We start from the raw sequence: 23,049 nt of genomic DNA, 5'->3' as shown, positions 1-23,049 counted from the left end.
CTGTTTCTTTAAGAATAAGAGTAGATTTATTTTAAGCTAGCTTAACTATCTGAATTCTTAAAAGAGATCACATGTTAAGGCGGAATCATTAAAGAACCAAATCTGTCTAATATAATGTCATTACATGGTTATTTTCTGAGCAGTATCATAATGTTTCTATTACAGTAACTCAAGGAGGTGTTGCTTTGGTCTCCGACATGTGTCCAGATCCTGGGATTCCAGAGAATGGCAGAAGAGCGGGTTCAGACTTCAGGTAGGAGAGAGTATTTATTTCCATAGCACGTTACTTCCTAACTCTTTATCATTTCACCCTGTAGTTTTAATTATCTTACCTTTTGATTTAAAGGTGCAACTCCTCAATTATCATGCAGCTATAGTATCTATAGAGTTCTAAAACACATTGTGGTGGAAAATCCCAGATACTCCAGAGTCTGTTCCTTTCATTGTATAAACCAGTATTAAAAATCCAACTTAATGGGTCTGATCAAAATTTGTGTACAAGATTTTTTTTCTGATTTTAATCTGCTACCTTCCCATATAGGTTTTCCTGGTAGTTCAGTGGTAAAGAATCCACTTTCCAGTGCAGGAGACACAGGAGATGTGGGTTCTATTCCTGGGTCAGGAAGATCCCCTGGAGAAGGAAATGGCAATCCACTGCAGTATTCTTGCCTGGAGAGTCCCGTGGACAGAGGAGCCTGGTGAGCTGTAGTTCATGGGGTCACAAAAGAATTGGAAACAACTGAGGAACTAAACAACAACACCGTCCCATGAAAAGAAAATTTTTAAGTGTTAGTCACTTAGTTGCCTGACTCTTTGCAACCCCATAGACTGTAGCCCTCCAGTCTCCTCTGTCCATGGGATTCTCCAGGCAAGAATACTGGAGATTTTCCTTTTCCAGGGGATCTTCCTGACCCAGGGATTGTACCCTGGTCTCCTGCATTGAAGGCAAATTCTTTATCATCTGAGCTAATTCTAATGCAGTTCAGTTATTGTTTAAAAAAACAGATAATGAAAAATTTAACTATAGTCTTATAATTATTTCATTAAGTAAACTTTTATAATAATGAATGTGAGTAGGGGCAATCAATGCAATTTATGAAGAAAATGTTACATGATTCATTTTATTGCATTATGATTAGTACAGACTGCTTTATAGTTGTTACATTATGAATAAAGTAGTGATTATAATAGTGATTTCTTTTTAGATTTTTGTCTTTAATTAGTTAAATAAAGTGAACATTCTCTAGTTTACAAGATGAGTACTAGTATTAGGGGTAAGCTGCAAAGTCAAAGAGTAAAGGGGAGCAAGAGCAAGTTTTTCTTCCTTATAATCTCATTATTTTTTAAAAAGAAACAGAAAAAGAGAGTTGAGCCTGCTAAAGTGAGCTGAAAATTGAATGAAAGCAGTGATACTTTTAGAGAAGGAAGAAGAAATGTTATTTGGTGAAACTGGAGTAGCAGTGTCTTTTTTTATGACTAAAGGAAGTAATAAAATTGTCTGTAGAGTGACTGTAATGAAGTTGGTAAGATGACATTATATACACACACACACACACGTATATATATTATATACACACACACATATATTTTACATGAAAATGAAACACAAGCATAGTAGTGCTACTGAAATACTTTTGACAATAGCGTTGTTCCATTGTTTTAAATGGAATAGACAACTGGAATGGTTACCATTGTTGACTAAACACACACACACACACACACACACACACATAACTTGAGGGTTGTGAGTTAAGTTTAATTCGGGGCCAAATGAGGACTGCAGCCCGGGAGACAGCACCTCAGATAGCTCTGAGAGACTGCTCCGAAGAGGCAGTGGGGGAAGGTCAATACATAAGATTTCAATGAAGGGGGAGTTCAACGCAATCAAATGCTTTCTTTGCAAAACGTTCTCTGTTGGTCACAAGGAACTGATGTCACCATGAAGGGATTTAGTGTTTTTCTAGATATGAAGAGACGCAAGGACTGGGATTGTCTGGGAAGTTTGTAATTTCTTGGGTTCTGTCTCACCACAGCAAAAATTTGAAACAATGGGCGGGCTAGTGTTATAGCTCAGTTTTATTAGGGAAAACAAAGGCTGGTACAGCCTCTGAGGAGTGAGGGTGGGCAGACCCAAAAGACACGAGGAGAGAGGCCCCAGGCTGTTTCGGCTCCTCCTTTTGTACGTTTTTTTCTCCTCCCCCTGGGCCTGCCCTGTGTAAACTGGGCTAGCCAGGAGGGCTGCTTGTTCTACCAGAGGTCCTCACTCCCGCCCTTGGACCTTCTTTTGTCCATTTTCGTGGGCTTTTCCCTTCCTTGTCTTTTAGCCATTTTGAACTCCTTTTCCTATTATAACTACCTAACAGGATCATGGAATCAGTTCCTGAAAATATCTAGCTATCTAAAAACCAGCTCCACGGGATTCGCTGGAGCACAGAGTGCCTCACGCCACCCCAAACCCCTCAGAGGGTGGGGGTGCTGAGGGTCAGCGGCGGCAGCACAGGGCTCAGTCTCCAGGGAGGCAGGTGGCAAGTGCCCGCTGCCATTGCTCAGCCCCAGGCGACGCTCTTGGCACGTGCCGGTTTGTAGCTGACGTGGTTTAAATGTCGCAAATATTGAATATACCTTAAGGTGGTAGTATTTTAGTTCAGCTTCCTTTGGTGCAGAGCCTCAGATAGCGACTCTGAATTGAATTTTTTGGAAAAGTGCCCTCTGGTTATGGGGAACAGAGAAAACAGGATAAAGAGAATAGAAGGCTGCGCAGGAAGTTGATTTTAACTAGAGATTAGCTTCCATCCCAATCCAGGGGGAATTCCAGGGGACAAATGCACAAATTATCCACTTTTCCTGCCCATTGCCCTTGCCTTTCATCATTAGCTTCCTCCATTAGTGTCAAGGAAGTTCTTGGAACAAATGTAGGTTATGAGCAGTTATTAGCACCCCAAGGGGTATGCTGTGTCCTGTATGTTGTGTCTTTTTAGGTGTGGCGGTCAGCCAAGAAAGAAAGCTACTGATTTCAAATGTAAAACAACCATCAGTGGAAGGCATTCAGGAACATGATTAATTTTAAAATGATGCAAATGGTTCAAATTTGCAGTCTTGCTAGAACGCATAGAGCATTTTTGTTCTAAGGAATCCTTTCTTATCTTAGTAGTAACCTTCTTCTTTCTCCCTCACCCAGAAAAAAAAAAAAAGTGTTCTCCAGGCCTTGCTTCCAAAAAGCCTTATACATCTCTCTGCTGAGTTAGAGCAGTAAATCTGCATTATTGTTTTACACACCATCTTCCCCCACCCAGCTGAAGGATAGTTAGTGCCTTTTTGTCTATGCCTCCTTGGTGACCTCCTTGTCACCTCCTTGGTGACAGAAATAGTTAGTGGCTGGTGCAAAGGAACTCCAAGGGTGTTTTCCAAAGCACTTGTTTATGAGAGGAATTGCCCATTCAATACTCTGTCATCCTTGGAACCCAGGGTCTATTTGGTAGAGCTCTAGTTTAAAACAAAGCAAGTTATCTGACAATGTCAAACTGTTCAAATTGTATCATATGGTAAAGAGAGCCAGAGAAACTGTTGAATTTTCAAAACATAACAAGGAATTCAGAAACATCCAGGGTCAATATCTACTTGGCACAAGGGCAGGAAGAGATTTACTTAGCATGTGAGGTGACTGTGCTGGCCTTTGCTCTGTCTCATCCTTCAGTTCAGTTCAGTTCAGTCGCTCAGTCGTGTCCAACTCTTTGCGACCCCATGAATCACAGCATGACAGGTCTCCCTGTCCATCACCAACTCCCGGAGTTTACCCAATCTCATGTCCATTGAGTTGGTGATGCCATCCAGCCATCTCATCCTCTGTCGTCCCCTTCTCCTCCTCCCCCCAGTCCCTCCCAGCATCAGTGTCTTTTCCAAAGAGTCAACTCTTCACATGAGGTGGCCAAAGTATTGGGAGTTTCAGCTTCAGCATCAGTCCTTCCAGTGAACACCCAGGACTGATCTCCTTTAGGATGGACTGGTTGGATTTCTTTCTAGTCCAAGGGGCTCTCAAGAGTCTTCTACAACACCACAGTTCAAAAGCATCAATTTTTTGGCACTCAGCTTTCTTCACAGTCCAACTCTCACATCCATACATGACCACTGGAAAAACCATAGCCTTGACCAGACGGACCTTTGTTGGCAAAGTAATGTCTCTGCTTTTTAATATGCTGTCTAGGTTGGTCATAACTTTCCTTCCAAGGAGTAAGTGTCTTTTAATTTCATGGCTGCAATCACCATCTGCAGTGATTTTGGAGCTCAGAAAAATAAAGTCTGACACTACTTCTACTGTTTGCTCATCTATTTCCCATGAAGTGATGGGACCAGATGCCATGATCTTAATTTTCTGAATGCTGACCTTTAAGCCAACTTTTTCACTCTCCTCTTTCACTTTCATCAAGAGGCTTTTTAGTTCCTCTTCACTTTCTGCCATAAGGGTGGTGTCATCTGCATATCTGAGGTTACTGATATTTCTCCCAGCAATCTTGATTCCAGCTTGTGCTTCTTCCAGCCCAGCATTTCTCATGATGTACCCGGCATATAAGTTAAATAAGCAGGGTGACAATATATAGCCTTGACATACTCCTTTTCCTATTTGGAACCAGTCTGTTGGTCCATGTCCAGTTCTAACTGTTGCTTCCTGACCTGCATATAGGTTTCTCATCCTTAGAACAACCTTGTTTCTGCAGAAGCTTAACTGAAGATGAGCATTAGCCACTGGAGTTTGTTGATGTGTCTGGACTGGAAGCCAGGCTGAGTGTATGCCTGGCAGGGGAAGGCAGGTGTGTGATGGCCCCATCTAAAACTGTCAGTCTTTCATGTTCTTAGTTTTCTGGGGAATTTCTACTCTGTTTAATTAATTAATTAGTTTACCTGTCTCCGAGTTTATGGCAATCAAATAGCATAACAGCTGAGAAAATCATTTGAAAGATTACATTTTCTATAAAAATACATGTGTGTGAATGCTAAATTGCTTCAGTTCTGTCCAATTGTGTGAGAACTTATGGAGTGTAGCCCATCAGGCTCTTCTGTATGTAGGATTCTCCAGGCAAGAATACTGGAATGGGTTGCCATGCCCTCTTCCAGTGAAATCTTCCCAACCCAGGGATCAAACCCGTGTCTCTTAAACATCTGCATAGGCAGGCAGATTTTTGTTTTTGTTTTTTTTTTTTTTACCACTAGAGCCGCCTGGGAAGCCCCAGTAAGCCCCATACTACAAGCCCCATGATAAGCCCCATACTATCAATTAAAAAATATAGTCACAACCTGAAAGTAAAGAGTTATTTTATTTGGTGGGAATGTTTGGGACTCCAAGCCTGGGAGGGAGAGTTTCAGTAGCTCTGAGAAAAATGCTCCAAGGAGGCAGGACGGGGAGTTAGGCCACATACAAGTTTGCAACCACAGGAGCAGGAATTTAAGGAATTTAGCACTCTTTGTATGGGAAGATACAAGCCCCCCACCCCCACCCCAGCTGACTGAATTCCTTCCTTTTATATGCACCTCAGCTGTCTGGAGTCAGTCTTCTTTCCTTGTTCACCTGGCTTCTTGCATTCCCCCAGCCCCTCAGCAGTCACCGTTGGGGGATGGTAGCACCCTCTGGATTACAGTTTTGAGAACCCTCAATCACTTTTGGAGGCCAGAAATCGGTGATGGCTGACATGTCTTGTTTATTAATATGGCAGGAGATATTTTCATTTCCCAGTCCCTCCCCATGGTTATAAATTCCACTATATTTGCAAGACATTTCATGACTTTTTTTTTTTTTTTTTTGATCCTAGTAAACTGGGAGGTTCACCCCGGATCAAGTGAACATCCTCACTGAAATGTCACTTGAGGTGTTCATGTCTGGATTAGGCCCATTGAGAAATAATAAAAGATTCTCAGATTCCTCTATCTTCTAACCTAATAGGATCCAGGAGATATTTCCCTTGTTGCCTCTTCACATAACTAGAATCACAGTATTACAATTATTCTAATTATAAATCTAATTATATTCTAATTATAAATCTGATCTATTTCTTGGTTATACATCATATAATACAAAAGACAACAATCTGATAAAAGAAACAGATTACAAATAATGCAGCTAATAGGGTGATTAAAGTTACAAATAGGGATTTATGCCATGAGCTTTCAGAACCAAATCATCTTTTAAAACATCACCCATTACAGGATCCACCTGGTGTGTAAACACAACCTTCAGTTTGAGTTATAGCATAGGTGCCCCCTTGAGATGTTGTAAGGATATCAAGGACTTTACAATTTTGTAAGATAGCTTTTCTCATCATAGAGATCTCAGAATTTAGTAGGCGAATAGCCTGGTTGCTATCATTTAATGCCTATTGAGTGAGTTTTGTTAAGTCTTCAATGTGAGAAATAACATTTTCCAATCCTACTGAAGGTGCAAAAATAGTTGTTAAGTGATCATACCAGTGAAACACAGGTCTCTTGGCCCACTGAGCTGGTATTGATGGTAAATTTGCTGGAGTCACTTCTAAATTTGTATGTAAGTGGTCTTGAGCCAAACGGAATCCTAAAGTATGCCTTCCTAGCCAGCCTGGTGGAAGCCAGGGTCATAGATTGGACCCCCAAAGTCTTTGAGTCCTGTTAGGTGCCAGCCAGTATATTTCTGGTCTTCTGATCCAATCGGTTTCATACCAATCACTGGCTTTAAGAAAAATGGTACTTTGGTAGATTTCATAAGACACCCAGCCTGATTTTCTAGTGTTATTAGGTTGATTATCTTTGGTATGATTTAATTGTTACCAGCATATGGGGGCCTTTAGGCTTAGACAACCACATCCTGGTATTAGTCAAGTAAATCCATCCCATAGCTGAGGAAGTGTCACTCCTAATAGTCTAGAGTTTACTTTTTTTAATTTTAACACCTGGGATTTAGCCTGTTGCCTTTATTGAGCTCTAGCAACCTTAAGGGAAAATTCATATTTATGGCCAGGGTCAGAATAAGCATGTTTGATTGGCCAAGTGAATGGGTCCCATCTAGTGATATCAGTAATAGCCCGGACAGAAATATAATTCCTTCCTTGCAAAATAAACTTTCTAAGAGCCATCCAATCAGAACCTTGGAGGAGAGAAACCCATCAAGGTAAACCAGAAGCATTGGATGTAGGTAATTGACCACAAACCCAACAATTTGAGTGATTTCTAAAATTTGAATAACACCATGCCAGTGATAGAAAACATTTTTTTTTTTTAAATTCACTTGTAAGAGTCCAAGAGACCAAGAATAAAAGTTAAGAACAACCATACGGGTCGGGGCTGGCACCTGGGCCAGCTGCCTACTTCTGACCTTGTCTTCTTCTCTTCCTGGTGTTGGTGTTTCCACATTATCAGTGTCGCTTTCAGGTGAGCGTGAGGTGAGCAGTTCTCTCCGGAGACGAGCCTGGTACGGGAGCCCTTTTTAGGTGGGAAATATGAATCTGAGTCAGTTCCCTTCAGTTCTGCTGTGCGTGAGCTAGTCAAGCAAACCTGATAACTACCGTTCCATTTAGACTGGGGGGCGAGTCTTTTAAATGATGTCTTTTTTAATATACATAATCTCCTGGTTGTAAGTCATGGGATGTCTGATCTTTATCTGAGGATAAATTACTATAATAACCTTCAGAAACAAGTTTAGAATGACTTGTCAATAATTTGATTAAACCCTTGCAGTAATACAGTTTATCTCCCTTAAGTAATATAGGATCATACAGTCTTTTATGCAATCTCATTGGTCTCCCTGTAATAATTTCAAAGGGAGACAAATGATATTTGTCAAAGGAGTGGATCTGTTGAGGAGAACCAATGGAATGGCCTTGGGCCAAGGGAAGGAATAAGCACATGTAATTTTAGCCAATTGACTTTTCTATTTTTTTTTCCCATTTATTTTTATTAGTTGGAGGCTAATTACTTTACAATATTGTAGTGGTTTTTGCCATACATTGGCATGAATTAGCCACAGATTTACATGTGTTCCCCATCCCAATCCCCCATCCCACCTCCCTCTCCACCCCATCCCCTCTGGGTCTTCCCAGTGCACCAGCCCTGAGCACTTGTCTCATGCATCCAACCTGGGTTGGTGGCCTGTTTCATCCTTGATAGTATACTTGTTTCAATGCTATTCTCTCAGAACATCCCACCCTCACCTTTAATTGTTCTGTTTGTCCTTTTCACTAACCCAGGAGACTGGGAAGGGTAGTCACAGTGGAAATATTGCATAATCTGCCAGATTTTGCAAGTTTCTTTAACAATTTGATCAGCAAAATAGGTCCCTCTGTCACTATGTAGTTCAGAAGGAATTCCCCAGATGGGACTCACCCTTTCTAAAGCCAATTCCCTACCAATTTTGCCTTGGCCTTTCTGCATGGTTAAAGATTTGAGTACAGCGCAGTTAGGAAACTTGGATATTCTGCAACATATAACATTTTAGTATAACCACTAGAATTATGACTCACAAAATTTTATCAGGACATGTCAAATGTTAGGGATTCCATATAAATTTTGAAATATCTGTATTAATGATTTTATCTATATATTACAACCTAAAATTTACATTCAATCACTTGACAATGTTTTTGAATTAAAAATACCAAATAAACTTAGCTTAACATTCATCTCTCAGATGCCTCAGAGATGTTTCTTTGAAGCATCCATCCCAGAGTCAGCTGGAGGCTCAAAAATATAGTTAGATTTTGATATTTTGGAAGTTTGTTAGAAATATCAGAAAGATTTTAAAACAAAGGATCAGAGGTCACTGAAAAAATACCTATCCATTTAACCAAGGTCACAAAGAAAATAAATATATATCATTTAAGGGCACATAAATTCACAGAATCTGTTATAAAAAGGAACACTTAAACAGAAATAAAATCCCCAGTCTTGTATTAGCTTAGTTAAATTCAATCTAAATTTAATTAATCCTGACTATGCATAAAACTTTTTCCTCGGAGTTCCTCTTCATAATCTCTCATCACTTTTTGTATCCAGTCTGTCCTTCATTTTTCATCTAAATGAAATTAACCAGCTCTTTTTTTTTTAACTAAAATATAATTTCATTTCTCATATCTTCTTTACTTAAAACATACATTTTATTTCCTATAGCATTCTGAAAAATTACTGTATTATTTTGATAGCTTTACTTACATGTTTAAATTAGAATCCTCCACCATAAAAACTTAATTTTAGTTAAAATAAGAAGTAATAATTAGGTACTGTCTTTACATTGACATTTTATAAATTGGTGAGCTTAAACGTCAGTGATTTTTTTTTAAACTTTTGTTTTCTTATAGAGAAAATCTTCAGTGATACCAATATTTTCGTTAATATTTTAAATACTCTTAATTTTTTAAAATAATTGATGTGTCAGTATATTTTAAATAAATAAACTTTCATCACTTAGCTGAAATTGGCACAGCTTTAGAATCTTAAGTTACCAAACATCTGGAAAGATCATTTTAGATATTTCTAAAACATGATTACTTAAAAGTATTAATCCCAAAGCTTTTATCTCATTTACATTTGCCTTGAAGTTTCATGTCTAGTTATTGTTTACACGAGATTAGTAAGCTCATTTTTATTAAACCTAGATACAATAAACTATTATACTTAATTTTGATGACTCTGAATGACACCTATATTAATTTATGTCAACAAATTAAACATTGATATCAGGTTTCAACTTAACATTAAATATTTCCCAGTTCACGTGAACCTGAAAGTCATCTTGGCCAAATTTCTTTAAATATAAGCACTTTTTATTAAAATTAAATAGAACTCTTTATGGTAGAAAGTGAAGAAGAACTAAAGAGCCTCTTGATGAAAGTGAAAGAGGAGAGTGAAAAAGTTGGCTTAAAGCTCAACATTCAGAAAAATAAGATCATGGCATTCAGTCTCATCATTTTGTGGCAAATAGATGGGGAAAGAATGGAAACAGTGGCTGACTTTATTTTTCTGGGCTCCAAAATCACTGCAGAGGCTGACTGCAGCCATGAAATTAAAAGATGCTTACTCCTTGGAAGGAAAGTTGTAACCAACCTAGACAGTATATTAAAAAACAGAGACATTACTTTGCCAACAAAGGTCCATCTAGTCAAGGCTATGGTCTTTCCAGTGGTCAGGTATGGATGTGAGAGTTGGACTATAAAGAAAGCTGATCAGGGAAGAATTGATGCTTTTGAACTGTGATGTTGGAGAAGACTCTTGAAAGTCCCTTGGACTGCAAGGAGATCCAACCAGTCCATCCTAAAGAGATCGGTCCTTGGTGTTCATTGGAAGGACTGATGTTGAAGCTGAAACTCCAGTATTTTGGCCACATGATACAAAGGGCTGACTCATTTGAAAAGACCCTGATGCTGGAAAAAGACTGAGGGCAGGAGGAGAAGGGGACGATAGAGGATGAGATGGTTGGATGGCATCACCAACTCAATGGACATGGGTTTGGGTGGACTCTGGGAGTTGGTGATGGACAGGGAGGCCTGGCGTGCTGCAGTTCATGGGGCTGCAAAGTCAGACACAACTGAGCAACTGAACTGAACTTTATAAATACAATTTTATTAATAACTTTTAGAAGTAGAGATATCTCATGCATAATGTATCAGTTCAAGTCAGTCACTCAGTCACGTCTGACTCTGTGACCCCATGGACTGCAGCACGCCAGACTTCCCTGTCCATCACCAATTCCAGGAGTTTACCCAAGCTCATGTCCATTGAGTTGGTGATGCCATCTACCATCTCATCCTCTGTCATCCCCTTCTCCTCCCACTTTCAATCTTTCCCAGCATCAGATAAGTCTTTTCAGATAACTCAATTCTTCATATCAGGTGGCCAAAGTATTGGAGTTTCAGCTTCAACATCAGTCCTTCCAGTGAATGTTCAGGTCTGATTTCTTTTAGGATGGACTGGTTGGATCTCCTTGATGTCCAAGGGACTCTCAAGAGTCTTCCCCAATACCACAGTTCAAAAGCATCAACTCTTTGGTGCTCAGCTTTCTTTACAGTCCAACTCTCACATTCAGACATGACTACTGGAAAAACCATAGCCTTGACTAGACGGACCTTCATTGGCAAAGTAATGTCTCTGATTTTTAATATGCTGTCTAGGTTGGTCATAGCTTTTCTTCCAAGGAGCAAGCATCTTTTAATTGCATGGCTGCAGTCACCATCTGCTGTGATTTTGGAGCCCCCCCCAAAATAAAGTCTGCCACTGTATCCATTGTTACCCCCATCTATTTCCCGTGAAGTGATGGGACCAGATGCCATGATCTTAGTTTTCTGAATGTTGAGCTTTAAGCCAACTTTTTCACTCTCCTCTTTCACTCTCATCAAGAGGCCCTTCACTTTCTGCCATAAGGGTGGTATCATCTGCATATCTGAGGTTATGGATATTTCTTCCAGCAATCTTGATTCCAGCTTCTGCTTCTCATGATGTGCTCTGCATATAAGTTAAATAAGCAGGGTGGCCATATACAGCCTTGATGTACTCCTTTCCCTATTTAGAACCAGTCTGTTGTTCACGTCCAGTTCTAACTGTTGCTTCCTGACCTGCATACAGATTTCTCAGGAGGCAGGTCAGCTGGTCTGGTATTCCCATCTCTTTCAGAATTTTCCACAGTTTATTGTGATCCACACAGTCAAAGGCTTTGGCATAGTCAATAAAGCAGCAATAGATGTTTTTCTGAAACTCTCTTGCTTTTTCGATGATCCAGCAGATTTTGGCAATTTGACCTCTGGTCCCTCTGCCTTTTCTAAAACCAAGTTGAACATCTGTAATATCATGGTTCACATATTGCTGAAGCCTGGCTTGAAGAATTTTGAGCATTACTTTACTAGTGTGTGAGATGAGTGCATTTGTACAGTAGTTTGAGCATTCTTTGGCATTGCCTTTCTTTGGGATTGGAATGAAAACTGACCTTCTCTCCTGTGACCACTGCTGAGTTTTCCAAATATCCTGGCATATTGAGTCTAGCACTTTCACAGCTTCATCTTCTAGGATTTGAAATAGCTCAACTGGAATTCTATTACCTCCACTAGCTTTGTTCGTAGTGATGCTTCCTATGGCCCACTTGACTTCACATTCCAGGATGTCTGGCTTTAGGTGAGTGATCACACTGTTGTGATTATCTGCGTTGTGAAGATCTTTTTTATACAGTTCTTCTGTGTATTCTTGCCACCTCTTCTTAATATCTTCTGCTTCTGTTAGGTTCATACCATTTCTGTCCTTTATTGAGCACGTGTATAATGTATACACAGACATAAACAAACTAGAGATCTTGTGGTTTACTAAAAGCTTAGATATGAATCAGGTATTACAACATTTACATAAACTTACTAGTTAACAAACAGTTTGATTACCTTAAAGTTGCTTTCTCAGATGATTAAGGCTTACTATCTATAAGCTTTGATTTGGGAACATTGTCAGCAGTTTAGATTTAAAACTGCCACTTTTTTGTTTTTTCCCTTGGTCTTACAGGTTTTACCTGCTTAATCGGGCTGAGTCTAAGTCCTTGTCGGCTTCTCTGGTGGCTCAGCTGGTAAAAAATCCACCTGCAATGTGGGAGTCCTGGGTTGGATCCCTGGATTGGGAAGATCCCCTGGGGAAGGGAATGGCTACCCACTCCAGTATTCTGGCCTGGACAATTCCATAGACTGTATTGTCCATGGGGTCGCAAAGAGTCAGACACGACTGAGCGAATTTCACTTTCACTTTTGAGGTCCTTGTGGCCCGTATTCGTATTCTGTTTTAGATATTTTTGAGACAAAGACAGTTGTTTAGTTTTTCAAAGAACAGTTTTGTCACCTAAAGTTGCTACAATCCATGGTTAAGATTTTTAATATAATTGAAATTTAATTTACCAAGTTCTACTTTTAATAACTTTAGAGTTTTACTTTAGCCCATCTTCATAGGTTTGTATAAGGCATTTAGCAAAGACCTTTTTGAGTTTATAAATTAAGCCAAAGCAAAATTGCTATTTTTATTTTATTAACCCTTGCATGTTAGTTCCCAGTTTACCTATTTTCTACAACTCAGGTAACTATTGGTTTCCTCAGTAGTGTTAGCATTAGCCGCTCAGTCATGTCTGACTCTTTTCAACCCCACAAATTGTAGCCCGCCAAGCTCCTCTGTCCATGGGATTCTCCAGGCAAGAATACTGGAGTGAATTGCCATTCCCTTCTCCAGGGGATCTTCCCAGCCCAGGGATTGAACCAAGGTCTCCTGCATTGCACGCCGATTCTTTACCATCTGAGGTACAGGGAAGATCCATATTTTGCACAGCTGTGTCTAAGTCATTTGGAAAGCTAATCTGAATTGAATGTCTCATTGTCACCAAGCAGTTGTTCTGACTTTTGAGGAACACACACACTGCTTCCAAGAGTCTCTTCTGGTCTTTTCTTTCTTCATCCTCCTAGTACAGTACATCTTGTCAAGAAGGATTTACAGTAGGCAGAGTCTGTTGCATAAAACTGTACTGATAAAATATTCATTTTTCAGAAAATACTCAGTTTCTTTCACGTACCTTCTTTAAAACTGAGACGGGTCTGAAAAGGTGACTGAGGTATAAGACAAAGTCATCCTGGGTGTCTGTAAGTTTCCCAACTGCTTTTTGAGAGGAGGGAAGGGAGTGAAACAAGAAAGGGAGGGGATCATAAGAGAGTCACTGAGGGGAAAACGAAGAGAGCACACTTAAAATAACAATCACTGGCAGGCTGTGGTCTTCAGCTGGAGGAAGAAAGGGCTCACTCACATGTCCCTCAACTCAATATAAGCAGTTTTCCCTTAACAACGAAAATCTTAGTCACCTAGCTTAAAAGGTCTTAGAAGGCTCCACAAATGCCATGAACTTTATTGTTGAATAGAACCTTCCTCAGTACATTTAGTTAATATTTCCTCAGTGGCAATCTACATGCCTTGTTTATCCCACAATATAATTAAATAAGAGCTGTAACCACCTTCTATAAAGCCCATTTAAACATGCCAATTTATATATCTTTATCTAGATTCCATCAACTTTTATACCTTTAACTTTAGTTTTCATAAGGATCCAATCAACAACTTTTGGTCTTAGGGGAGTTTAGAAGGCTTTTCCCTTTTGTTCCCTGTCTATTTTACCTACGTTTATATAAAAGGCTCTGGGATCCCCAGAGTTGGTTAGAGCCGGGGAAGTCAGGCCCTTTGGCATAACTGTCCCGAAATAACTGGTGAGATGAAAGAAAGTGAACGTGTTAGTTGCTCAGTCTTGTCCTTTGCAACCCCATGGACTGTAGCCCGCCAGGCTCCTCTGTCCATGGGATTCTCCAGGGAAGAATACTGGAGTGCGTTGCCATTCCCTTCTCCAGGGGATCTACCTGACTCAGAGATTGAACCTGTGTCTCCCACATTGCAGGTGGATTCTTTACCATCTGAACTACCAGGGAAGCCCTGGTGAGATATCACAATATAAATTCTTCTAGTCATTTAAATATATAACTTAAAATTAGGGTAAATAGAACCGACTTGTTTAGCATTTAATGTTGGGGGCCAGTAGGGGCACCCTCTGGCTCATTAACTTTTGGTAGCATAGTAATAGTAAATCTTATTTAATCATGTAAATGTCTGTTTTATTAATCCCATTCTAAATAAGCATCCAAATAATTTTTTATTCATTTGAAGTAACTCACTTTAAAAAGAAAAAAAATTACCTCACTGAAATAATTTTTAGACCTTTTTTTCTCTACTTTTTTTGTTTATATCCTTAATTGTTCTAATTAGCATTTGTATGAAAAGGCAAAAAGATATGACATGGAAAGAGGAGCTCCCCAGGTCAGTAGGTAGGTACCCAATATGCTGCTGGAGAAGAGTGAAAAACTAGCTCCAGAAGGAATGAAGATGCTGAACACAAGTGGAAACAACACCTAGCTGTGGAAGTGTCTGCTAGTGGAAGTAAAGTCTGATGATGTAAAGAACAATACTGCATAGGAACCTGGAATGTTAGGTACATAAATCAGTGTAAATTGGAAGTGGTCAAACAGCAAGAGTGAACATTGACATTTTAGGATCAGTGAACTAAAAAGGACCAAAATGGACAAGTTTAATTCAGATGACCATTATATATCTACTACTGTGTGCAAGAATTCCTTAGAAGAAAAGGAGTGGCCATCATAGTCGACAAAAGAGTCTGAGATGCAGTACTTGGATGCAATCTCAAAAACGACAGAATGATCTCTGTTCGTTTCCAAGGCAAGCCATTCAGTATCACAGTAATCCAAGTCTATGCCCCAACCATTAATGCTGAAGAAGCTGAAGTTGAACAGTTCTTTGAAGACGTACCAGACCTTCTAGAACTAAAACAAACAAAAAAAAGATGTTCTTTTCTTCACAGGGGACTGGAATGCAAAAGTAAGAAGTCAAGAGGTATCTGGCAAGTTTGGCCTTGGAGTACAAAATGAAACTGAACAAAGGCTAACACAGTTTTGCCAAGTAAATGAACTGGTCATAGCAAACACCCTGTTCAACAACACAAGAGATGGCTCTACACATGGACGTCACCAGATGGTCAATACCGAGATCAGATTGATTATATTCTTTGCAGCTGAAGATGGAGAAGCTCTAAACAGTCAGCAAAAACAAGACCAGGAGTTGACTGTGGCTCAGATCATGAACTCCTTATTGCCAAATTCAGACTTAAATTGAAAAAGGTAGGCAAAACCACTAGGCAATTCAGGTATGACCTATATCAAATCTCTGACAATTATACAGTGGAAGTGACAAAGAGATTAAAAGGATTAGATCTGATAAACAGAGTGCCTGAAGAAATAAGGACAGAGGTTCATAACATTGTACAAGAACAAGGTTCATAACATAGATTTAATGATGACCAAAACCATCCCCAAGAAAAAGAAGCCCCAAAAGGAAAACAGGTCATCTGAGGAGGCCTTACAAATGGCTGAGAAAAGAAGAGAAGTGAAAGTCAAGGGAGGAAAGGAAAGATATACCGATCTGAATGCAGAGTTCCAAAAGAATAGCAAGGAGAAATCAGAGAGTCTTCCTAAGTGATCAGTGCAAAGAAATACAGGGAAACAATAGAATGGGAAAAATTAAAGATCTTTTCAAGAAAATTAGAGATACCAAGGGAATATTTCATGCAAAGATGGGCACAATAAAGGACAGAAATGGTATGGATCTAACAGAAGCAGAAGATATTAAGAAGACATGGCAAGAATACACAGAAGAAATATACAGAAATTATCTTAATGACCTGGATAACCATGATGTATGATCACTCACCTAGAGCCAGACATCCTAGAATGTGAAGTCAAGTGGGCCTTAGAAAGCATCACTACAGAATTCCAGCTGAGCTATTTCAGATTTTAAAAGATGATGCTGGGTAAGTGCTTCACTCAGCATGCCAGCAAATTTGGAAAACTCAGCAGTGGCCACAGGACTGGAAAAGGTCAGTTTTCATTCAAATCCCAAGGAAAGGGAATACTAAAAACCATTCAAACTACCGCACAGTTGCACTCATCTCACACACTAGCAAAGTAATGTTCAAAATTCTCCAAGCTATTCTTCAACAGTACCTGAACCAAGAACTTCCAGATGTTCAAGCTGAATTTAGAAAAGACTGGATTTATGTCTTTAGAGGGACCAAAGATCAAGTTACCAACATCTGTTGGATCATAGAAAAGCAAGAGAATTCCAGAAAAATATCTTCTTCTGCTTCATTGACTATGCTGAAGCCTTTGACTATGTGAATCAAAACAAACTATGGAAAATTCTTCAAGAGATGGGAATACCAGGGCATTTTGCCTGCCTCCCGAGAAATCTGTATGCAGATCAAGAAGGAACAGTTAGAATGGGACATGGAACAATGGACTGCTTCCAAATTGGCAAAGGAGTACGTCAAGGCTGTATATTGTCACCCTGCTTATTTAACTTATATTCAGAGTACATCATGTGAAACACTGGGCTGGATGAATCACAAGCTGGAATCAAGTTCACCAGGAGAAATATCAATAACCTCAGATATACATATGACATGATCCTTATGGCAGAAAGCAAAGAAGAACTAAAGAGCCTCCTGATGAAAGTGGAAGAGGAGAGCGAAAAAGCTGGCTTAAAACTCAACATTCAAAAACTAAGATCATAGCATCCAGTCCCATCACTTCATGGCAAATAGATGCAGAAACAATGGAAAAAGTGACTGACTTTATTTCAGGGGGCTCCAAAATCACTGCAGATAGTGACTGCAGCTATGAAATTAAAAGACATTTACTCCTTGTTTAAAAAAAAAAAAAAGCTATGACAAGCCTAGACAGCATATTAAAAAGCAGAGTTATTACTTTGTCAACAAAGGTCCGTCTAGTCAATGCTATGTTTTTTGCAGTAGTCATGTATGGATGTGAGAGTTGAACCATAAAGAACACTGAGCACCAAAGATTTGAGGCTTTTGAACTGTGGTGTTGGAGAAGATTCTTGAGAGTCCCTTGGACTGCAAGGAGATCAAACCAGTCAATCCTAAAGAAAATCAATCCTGAATATTCACTGGAAGGACTGATGCTGAAGCTGAAACCCCAATACTTTGGCCACCTGATGAGAAGAACTGACTCATTAGAAAAGACTCTGATGCTGGGAAAGATTGAAGCAGGAGGGGAAGGGGATGACAGAGGATAAGATGGTTGGATGGCATCACCGACTCAATGGACATGAGTTTGAGCAAGCTCTAGGAATTTGAGATGGACAGGGAAGCCTGGCGTGCTGCAGTCCATGGGGTCGCAAGGAGTTGGACACTGCTGAGTGACTAAAAAACAACAACAACAGCATTTTTGTAAGGCCCATTGAGAAGAAGGCCTCAATAAACTTCCTAAGTCAGTTTTTCTCATTCCAGTAAAAGTTCTTAGGTTAATTTGACCTTTGTTTTATAGGTATCAACAAAACAGTTGTTTGCAGCAAGGGCACTCTAGATTTAATAATTTTTTAGTTTCTCTAATTTTCAAAGGATCCATCATCTGGCCACCAATAAATTAAAGCTCCATGGTGATGAAGATGATTAAGAATGCTAGAAGACCTCTTATAGGCCAAAGAGCAACAAACACACAATAAAGCAACCTAGGAAAATCAGATAGAACATTTATATCTCAAAGTCACAGAGAAATCTAAGCTTGCCCCTAGAAAACCTTGCTTAAGATTTTACCAAGCCAGCTTTTAGTTTTTAACAGAAGTACGCATCGCTTCATGGCATATAGATTGGGAAACAATGGTAACAGTGACAGACTTTATTTTCTTGGGCTCCAAAATCACTGCAGATGGTGACTGCAGCCATGAATTTAAAAGATATTGCTCCTTGGAAGAAAGGCTATGATAAACCTAAACAAGAGTATTAAAAAGCAGAGACATTACTTTGCCAACAAAGATTCACATAGTCAAGGCTACAGTTTTTCCAGTAATCATGTATGAATGTGAGAGTTGGACCATAAAGAAGACTGAGTGCTGAAGAATTAATGTTTTGAACTGTGGTGCTGGAGAAGACTCTTGAGAGTCCCTTGGACTGAAAGGAGATCAAGCCAATCAATCCTAAAGGAAATCAGTCCTGAATATTCATTGGAAGGACTGATGCTGAAGCTGAAACTGCAATACTTTGGCCACCTGATGCAAAAAGTCAACTCATTAGAAACAACCCTGATCCTGGGAAAGATTGAAGGCAGGAGGAGAAAGGGACGATAGAGGATGAGATGGTTGGATGGCATCACTGACTCAGTGGACATGAACTTGAGCAAGTTCCAGGAGATGTGAAGGACAGGGAAGCCTGGCATGCTGCAGTCCATGGGGTCCCAAAAAATTGGACCTGAGTGAGCGACTGATCGACAACAAAAAACATTAAAGAGCCCCCTCAATATTTAGGGCAAGACTTAATCTCTCCAGTTAGCTATGTACTTGCAAGTATGAGCTCCATTCCTTATTTCCTTCATGATGGAGCCACCTCAGGATCTTTCAACCAAGCCCCAGGTATTTTTCGTTAAAAGGGAGCCTGCCCCCATCCGTACCTTTCCATGGGTGCAGATTCTCTAGGTATCTTCCACCTGAGCCACCGACTATCTAGACCCTAGATGTGTGTTTCCTTGGTGTCTTCCCACCACCCCCTCCCCAACACCTTACTGAGAAGGCGCAGATACCTGCTACTCCCCAACAACTAAAAATTCAGGATCTCAACAAATATGGGAGATCCAAGGACCAGAAGATACTTAATAAAAGCTGTCCTGAACTCCCAAGAAAGCAGATGGGCACAAGGGCCCTCTGCTGGTACCACGGCTCCAGTTTCTCCGAGAGTTCAGGCAGAGAAGTGAAATCTGCTCTGGGTCCTTCCTTTTGGTCGCCAAAGCTGTCAACTAAAAAATATAGTCACAACCTGAAAGTAGAGAGTTATTTTATTTGATGGTAATGTTTAGGACTCTGAGCCTAGGAGACAGCATCTCAGTAGCTCTAAGAATACTGCTCTAAGGAGGCTGGTGGGGAAGTCAGGCTATATACAAGTTTGAAACAAAGGGATCAGGCAGTCTGAACATCACATGAACTCTCATTCACATTTGGAGGCCAGAAATTGGCGATGGCTGTGACATTTCCTATTTTTTAATATGGCAAGAGATATTTTCACTTCACAATACCAATGTGAATATTATTTTTGCCATTTTTGAGTGTATACTGTGTGTTTATACAGAAATATAAGCTAGTTTTAGGAGCTTTATTTTTATAGATTTCCTAGGACTTTTGTCCTAGTTGATCCTGTAAACTACAAATAAAGACAATTTTATTTTCTTTCTTTTCCATATGAATGTAGTTCATTTATTTTTCTTTCTTGGAGGAAGTGGCTAGTACCAACATTACAAGGTTGAATAAGATTAGTGAGGCATTCTTGCTTTATTCCTGATCTTAGAGGGAAAGCATCCTGATTTCATCAGTAAGAATGATATTAATTATAGATTTTTTCATAGATTCCTTTTATCAAATTGTGGAAGTGTCCTATTTTTAGGAAATAGGGAGTTTTTACAGAAATGTGTGTGGGATTTTGTAAAAGCTTTCCTATCTCTATTGAGGTGATTTTTTGGTTTGTTTAGTTGTTAATATGATTAATTACATTGATTGATTTTTCAATATTAAACCAGTCTTACATTCTGAGATAATCTTGATTTGGTCATGATGTTTTATCCATGTTATATAATGTTGGATTTGCTATTTTTAAGTTTTTTATTTTTATTTTGCCTGTATGGTCACAAGACATATTGGCCTACAGTCTTTTCTTGCAATGACTTTGATTTTGCTATCAGAGTAATAATATTATTCTTATAAAATTAATTAGGAAACATTCTATCCTCTGAAATATCCTGGAAGAGTTTGTGAGAATCAGTAATACGTCTTTCTTAAGCTTTTGAGAAATTCATCAGTGAAGCCACCTGTAGTTAGAATTTTCTAATGAGCTTTTTAAAAATTATTACTACTTAAGCTTCTTTTCTACCACACACCTATTCCAGTTATCTATCTCTATTCAAATGAATAGCTTTGATAATTGGTATCTTTCAAATTTAAAGGAATTTTTCAGTTTAAGTTGTCAAGTTTATTGGCATAAAGTTATTTATAATATTCCCTTATCATCTTTAAATCAACAGTGATAGTAAATTTCCAATTGCTGATGTTGGTAATTGTGTTTTTCTATTTTACCTGATTATTTGTCTATGGATATGTCAATGTTAAAGATCTTCTCAAAAAAAGTACCTTTGGTTTTACTAATTTTTTGTATTAGGATTATTTTTCTTATATTCCACTGATTTTGTTCTTGATATTTTCTTTGCTCTGATTACTGTTGGATTAATTTGCTCTTCTTTTCCTAGTTTCTTAAGATTGAAGTTGTGATTTAAGATCTTTTTTTCTTTTCTAATGTAGGTGTTCAGTACTATAGATTTCACTCTTATACTTTAACTGCTCTTGAACTGTTCTTAGAACTACTTTATCCCATAAATTTCATATTTATCTTTTCATGCAGTTCAAAATGCTTCATGCTTTTCAAAATTACTTTCTCTTGTAATTACTGCTGCTAATCGTGGGTTATTTTTAAAGCATCCAATTTAGTTTCCAAATATCTAAGGATTTTCCCAGGATCTTTGTGGTCAGAGAACATACTTTTATGGCTTGAATCCTTTTAAATTTATTAATAATGATTTTATGGCCTAGAATATGCTTCTACTTGGCAAAAATTTCACGTACCCTGGAAAAGAATGTATGTTCTACTATAGTTGGGTGAAGTGTTCTTTAAAGGTCAATTAGGTCAAATTAGTTCATAGCAGCATTTAAGTCTTTAATAGTTTTAGTGGTTTTGTGATCACTTGTTCTAGCTGTTTTTGTGAGACATATTGAAATCTTCTACTACAGTTGTCAACTTGTCTATTTCTTTTTGTAGTTTTATCTGTTTTTGCTTCATGTGTTTTGAAGCACTGTTATTAGGTACATATGTGTTCAAAATTGCTATGTATTTTTAATGGATTCATACCTTTGATGTTACGAAGTGACCCACATTATCCTTGGTACTGTTTTATACTCTTGGCAATATTTTTTGCATTCTATTAGTATAGCTACTCCAGCTTTCTTTTAATTAGCATTAGTATGGTAACCCTCCATATGGATCAGTACATCTGCTTCTGCATTTAATCTGTTGCACTAGGTTGTTTTGGATAAAATATTAAAAAAAAAGAATCCTGCCTCACATATGGTTGAAAAAGAAATGAATATTTTAATACTTTTTTTCAAATAACTATTTATATTCTTTTATACTATAACAAAAAATAGTAATTATATTTCCTAAATTGATAGCTGCTCTGTGAAATATGAAACCATAACAATAAATGTGTCATACATTAAAAGCTGTTGATCTAGCTTCCTTCTTGAATTAATGTTTTATATGTGCATGATTTTATACCACCATGCATTGGTCATTTGGCAAACAATGATTTCATTGAGTTATGAGTTCCTCCACATACTGATACATTTCACTATACAATATCGATGATATCACTATTGTTAATGTCATTACATATGTTATCAGAAAAAAAATCTTTAAGCAATGGGAAACTGTCAAACTCATGGTATCAGATACAAATTTTTAAAAATTTTAATATTTTAGACAACTTGAATTGTATCATAGAAAAAGGAAGATCTTAATATTGTTAAAAAAAATACCAGACCCTCTAAAAGTGTCTCATTACTCACTGCAGGCATTTTTGGGTCACATCTTGAAAAGGGATGCACTACAAATACTGGTGACTCTATCCAACATAAAAATTATTGTTGGAATTACGGTGTGAAAGAACATAGGAAGATAACAATATGCTATTCAGGTATTTGTTATAGTGCAACTAAATTAAAATTCCATGTCATCCCTACGTAGTTAGGGACTGTGTAGAGATCATGAGGGACTTCTCTGATGACTTGGTTAGTAAGCAGTCTGCCTGCATTGCAGGAGTCTGCCTGTAATTCACTAGACCTGGATTTGATCTCTGGGTTGGGAAGATTCCCTAGAGAAGGGAATGGCAACCCATTCCAGTATTCTTGCCTGGCAAGCTACAGTCCATGGGGTCAGAAGAGTCAGACACAACTTAGTGACTAAGCCACCATCACCTCTAGGGCTCATGGACACTAGGTGTGCACCATCTTTGTTTATTGACTGCCCCCAGCCATGTGATGGAGATCCCTAGCATCTGTGTATTCATATACAAACTGGAAGATCAGAGTTATGTGAATACATCTCACACTCACTTATTGCAATGACATGTGAATGTGCCTAGCGTAAGCTCACTGTAAATGTTCACTTTTTGAGCAGAGAAGAGGGATATTCTTAATTGTTTAAAGCCTTTTTGAGACTGTTTTTAATGAAAGGCAATTCAGTTCTTTCTAAATTCTTATAATCAAAATGAATGACTAACATATAATCCAAACTAATAACCAACATTGTCAAGATGAGTGGATGGAATTCATTTGTAGTTAGCACTGTAATTATGTGTAATTTGGAGC

At 38.6% G+C, this 23,049-nt stretch overlaps 1 protein-coding gene across 1 annotated transcript in view; it reads left to right on the top strand.

The window, feature by feature from the left end:
• Window positions 1–23,049, top strand: part of CSMD1 (CUB and Sushi multiple domains 1) — a 1,628,138-nt gene that overhangs the window by 1,058,601 nt on the left and 546,488 nt on the right. The window contains exon 8 of the mRNA XM_061134533.1: window positions 166–253. Coding sequence (XP_060990516.1) covers window positions 166–253 — 88 coding nt within the window. The remainder of the gene's footprint in view (window positions 1–165; window positions 254–23,049) is intronic.

Source organism: Dama dama, chromosome 32, assembly GCF_033118175.1.
Source record: "Dama dama isolate Ldn47 chromosome 32, ASM3311817v1, whole genome shotgun sequence".
Classification (NCBI taxonomy): Eukaryota; Metazoa; Chordata; class Mammalia; order Artiodactyla; family Cervidae; genus Dama; species Dama dama.
The sequence above is the reverse complement of the archived record's forward strand: the minus strand, read 5'-3'. Positions and strand labels throughout refer to the sequence as shown.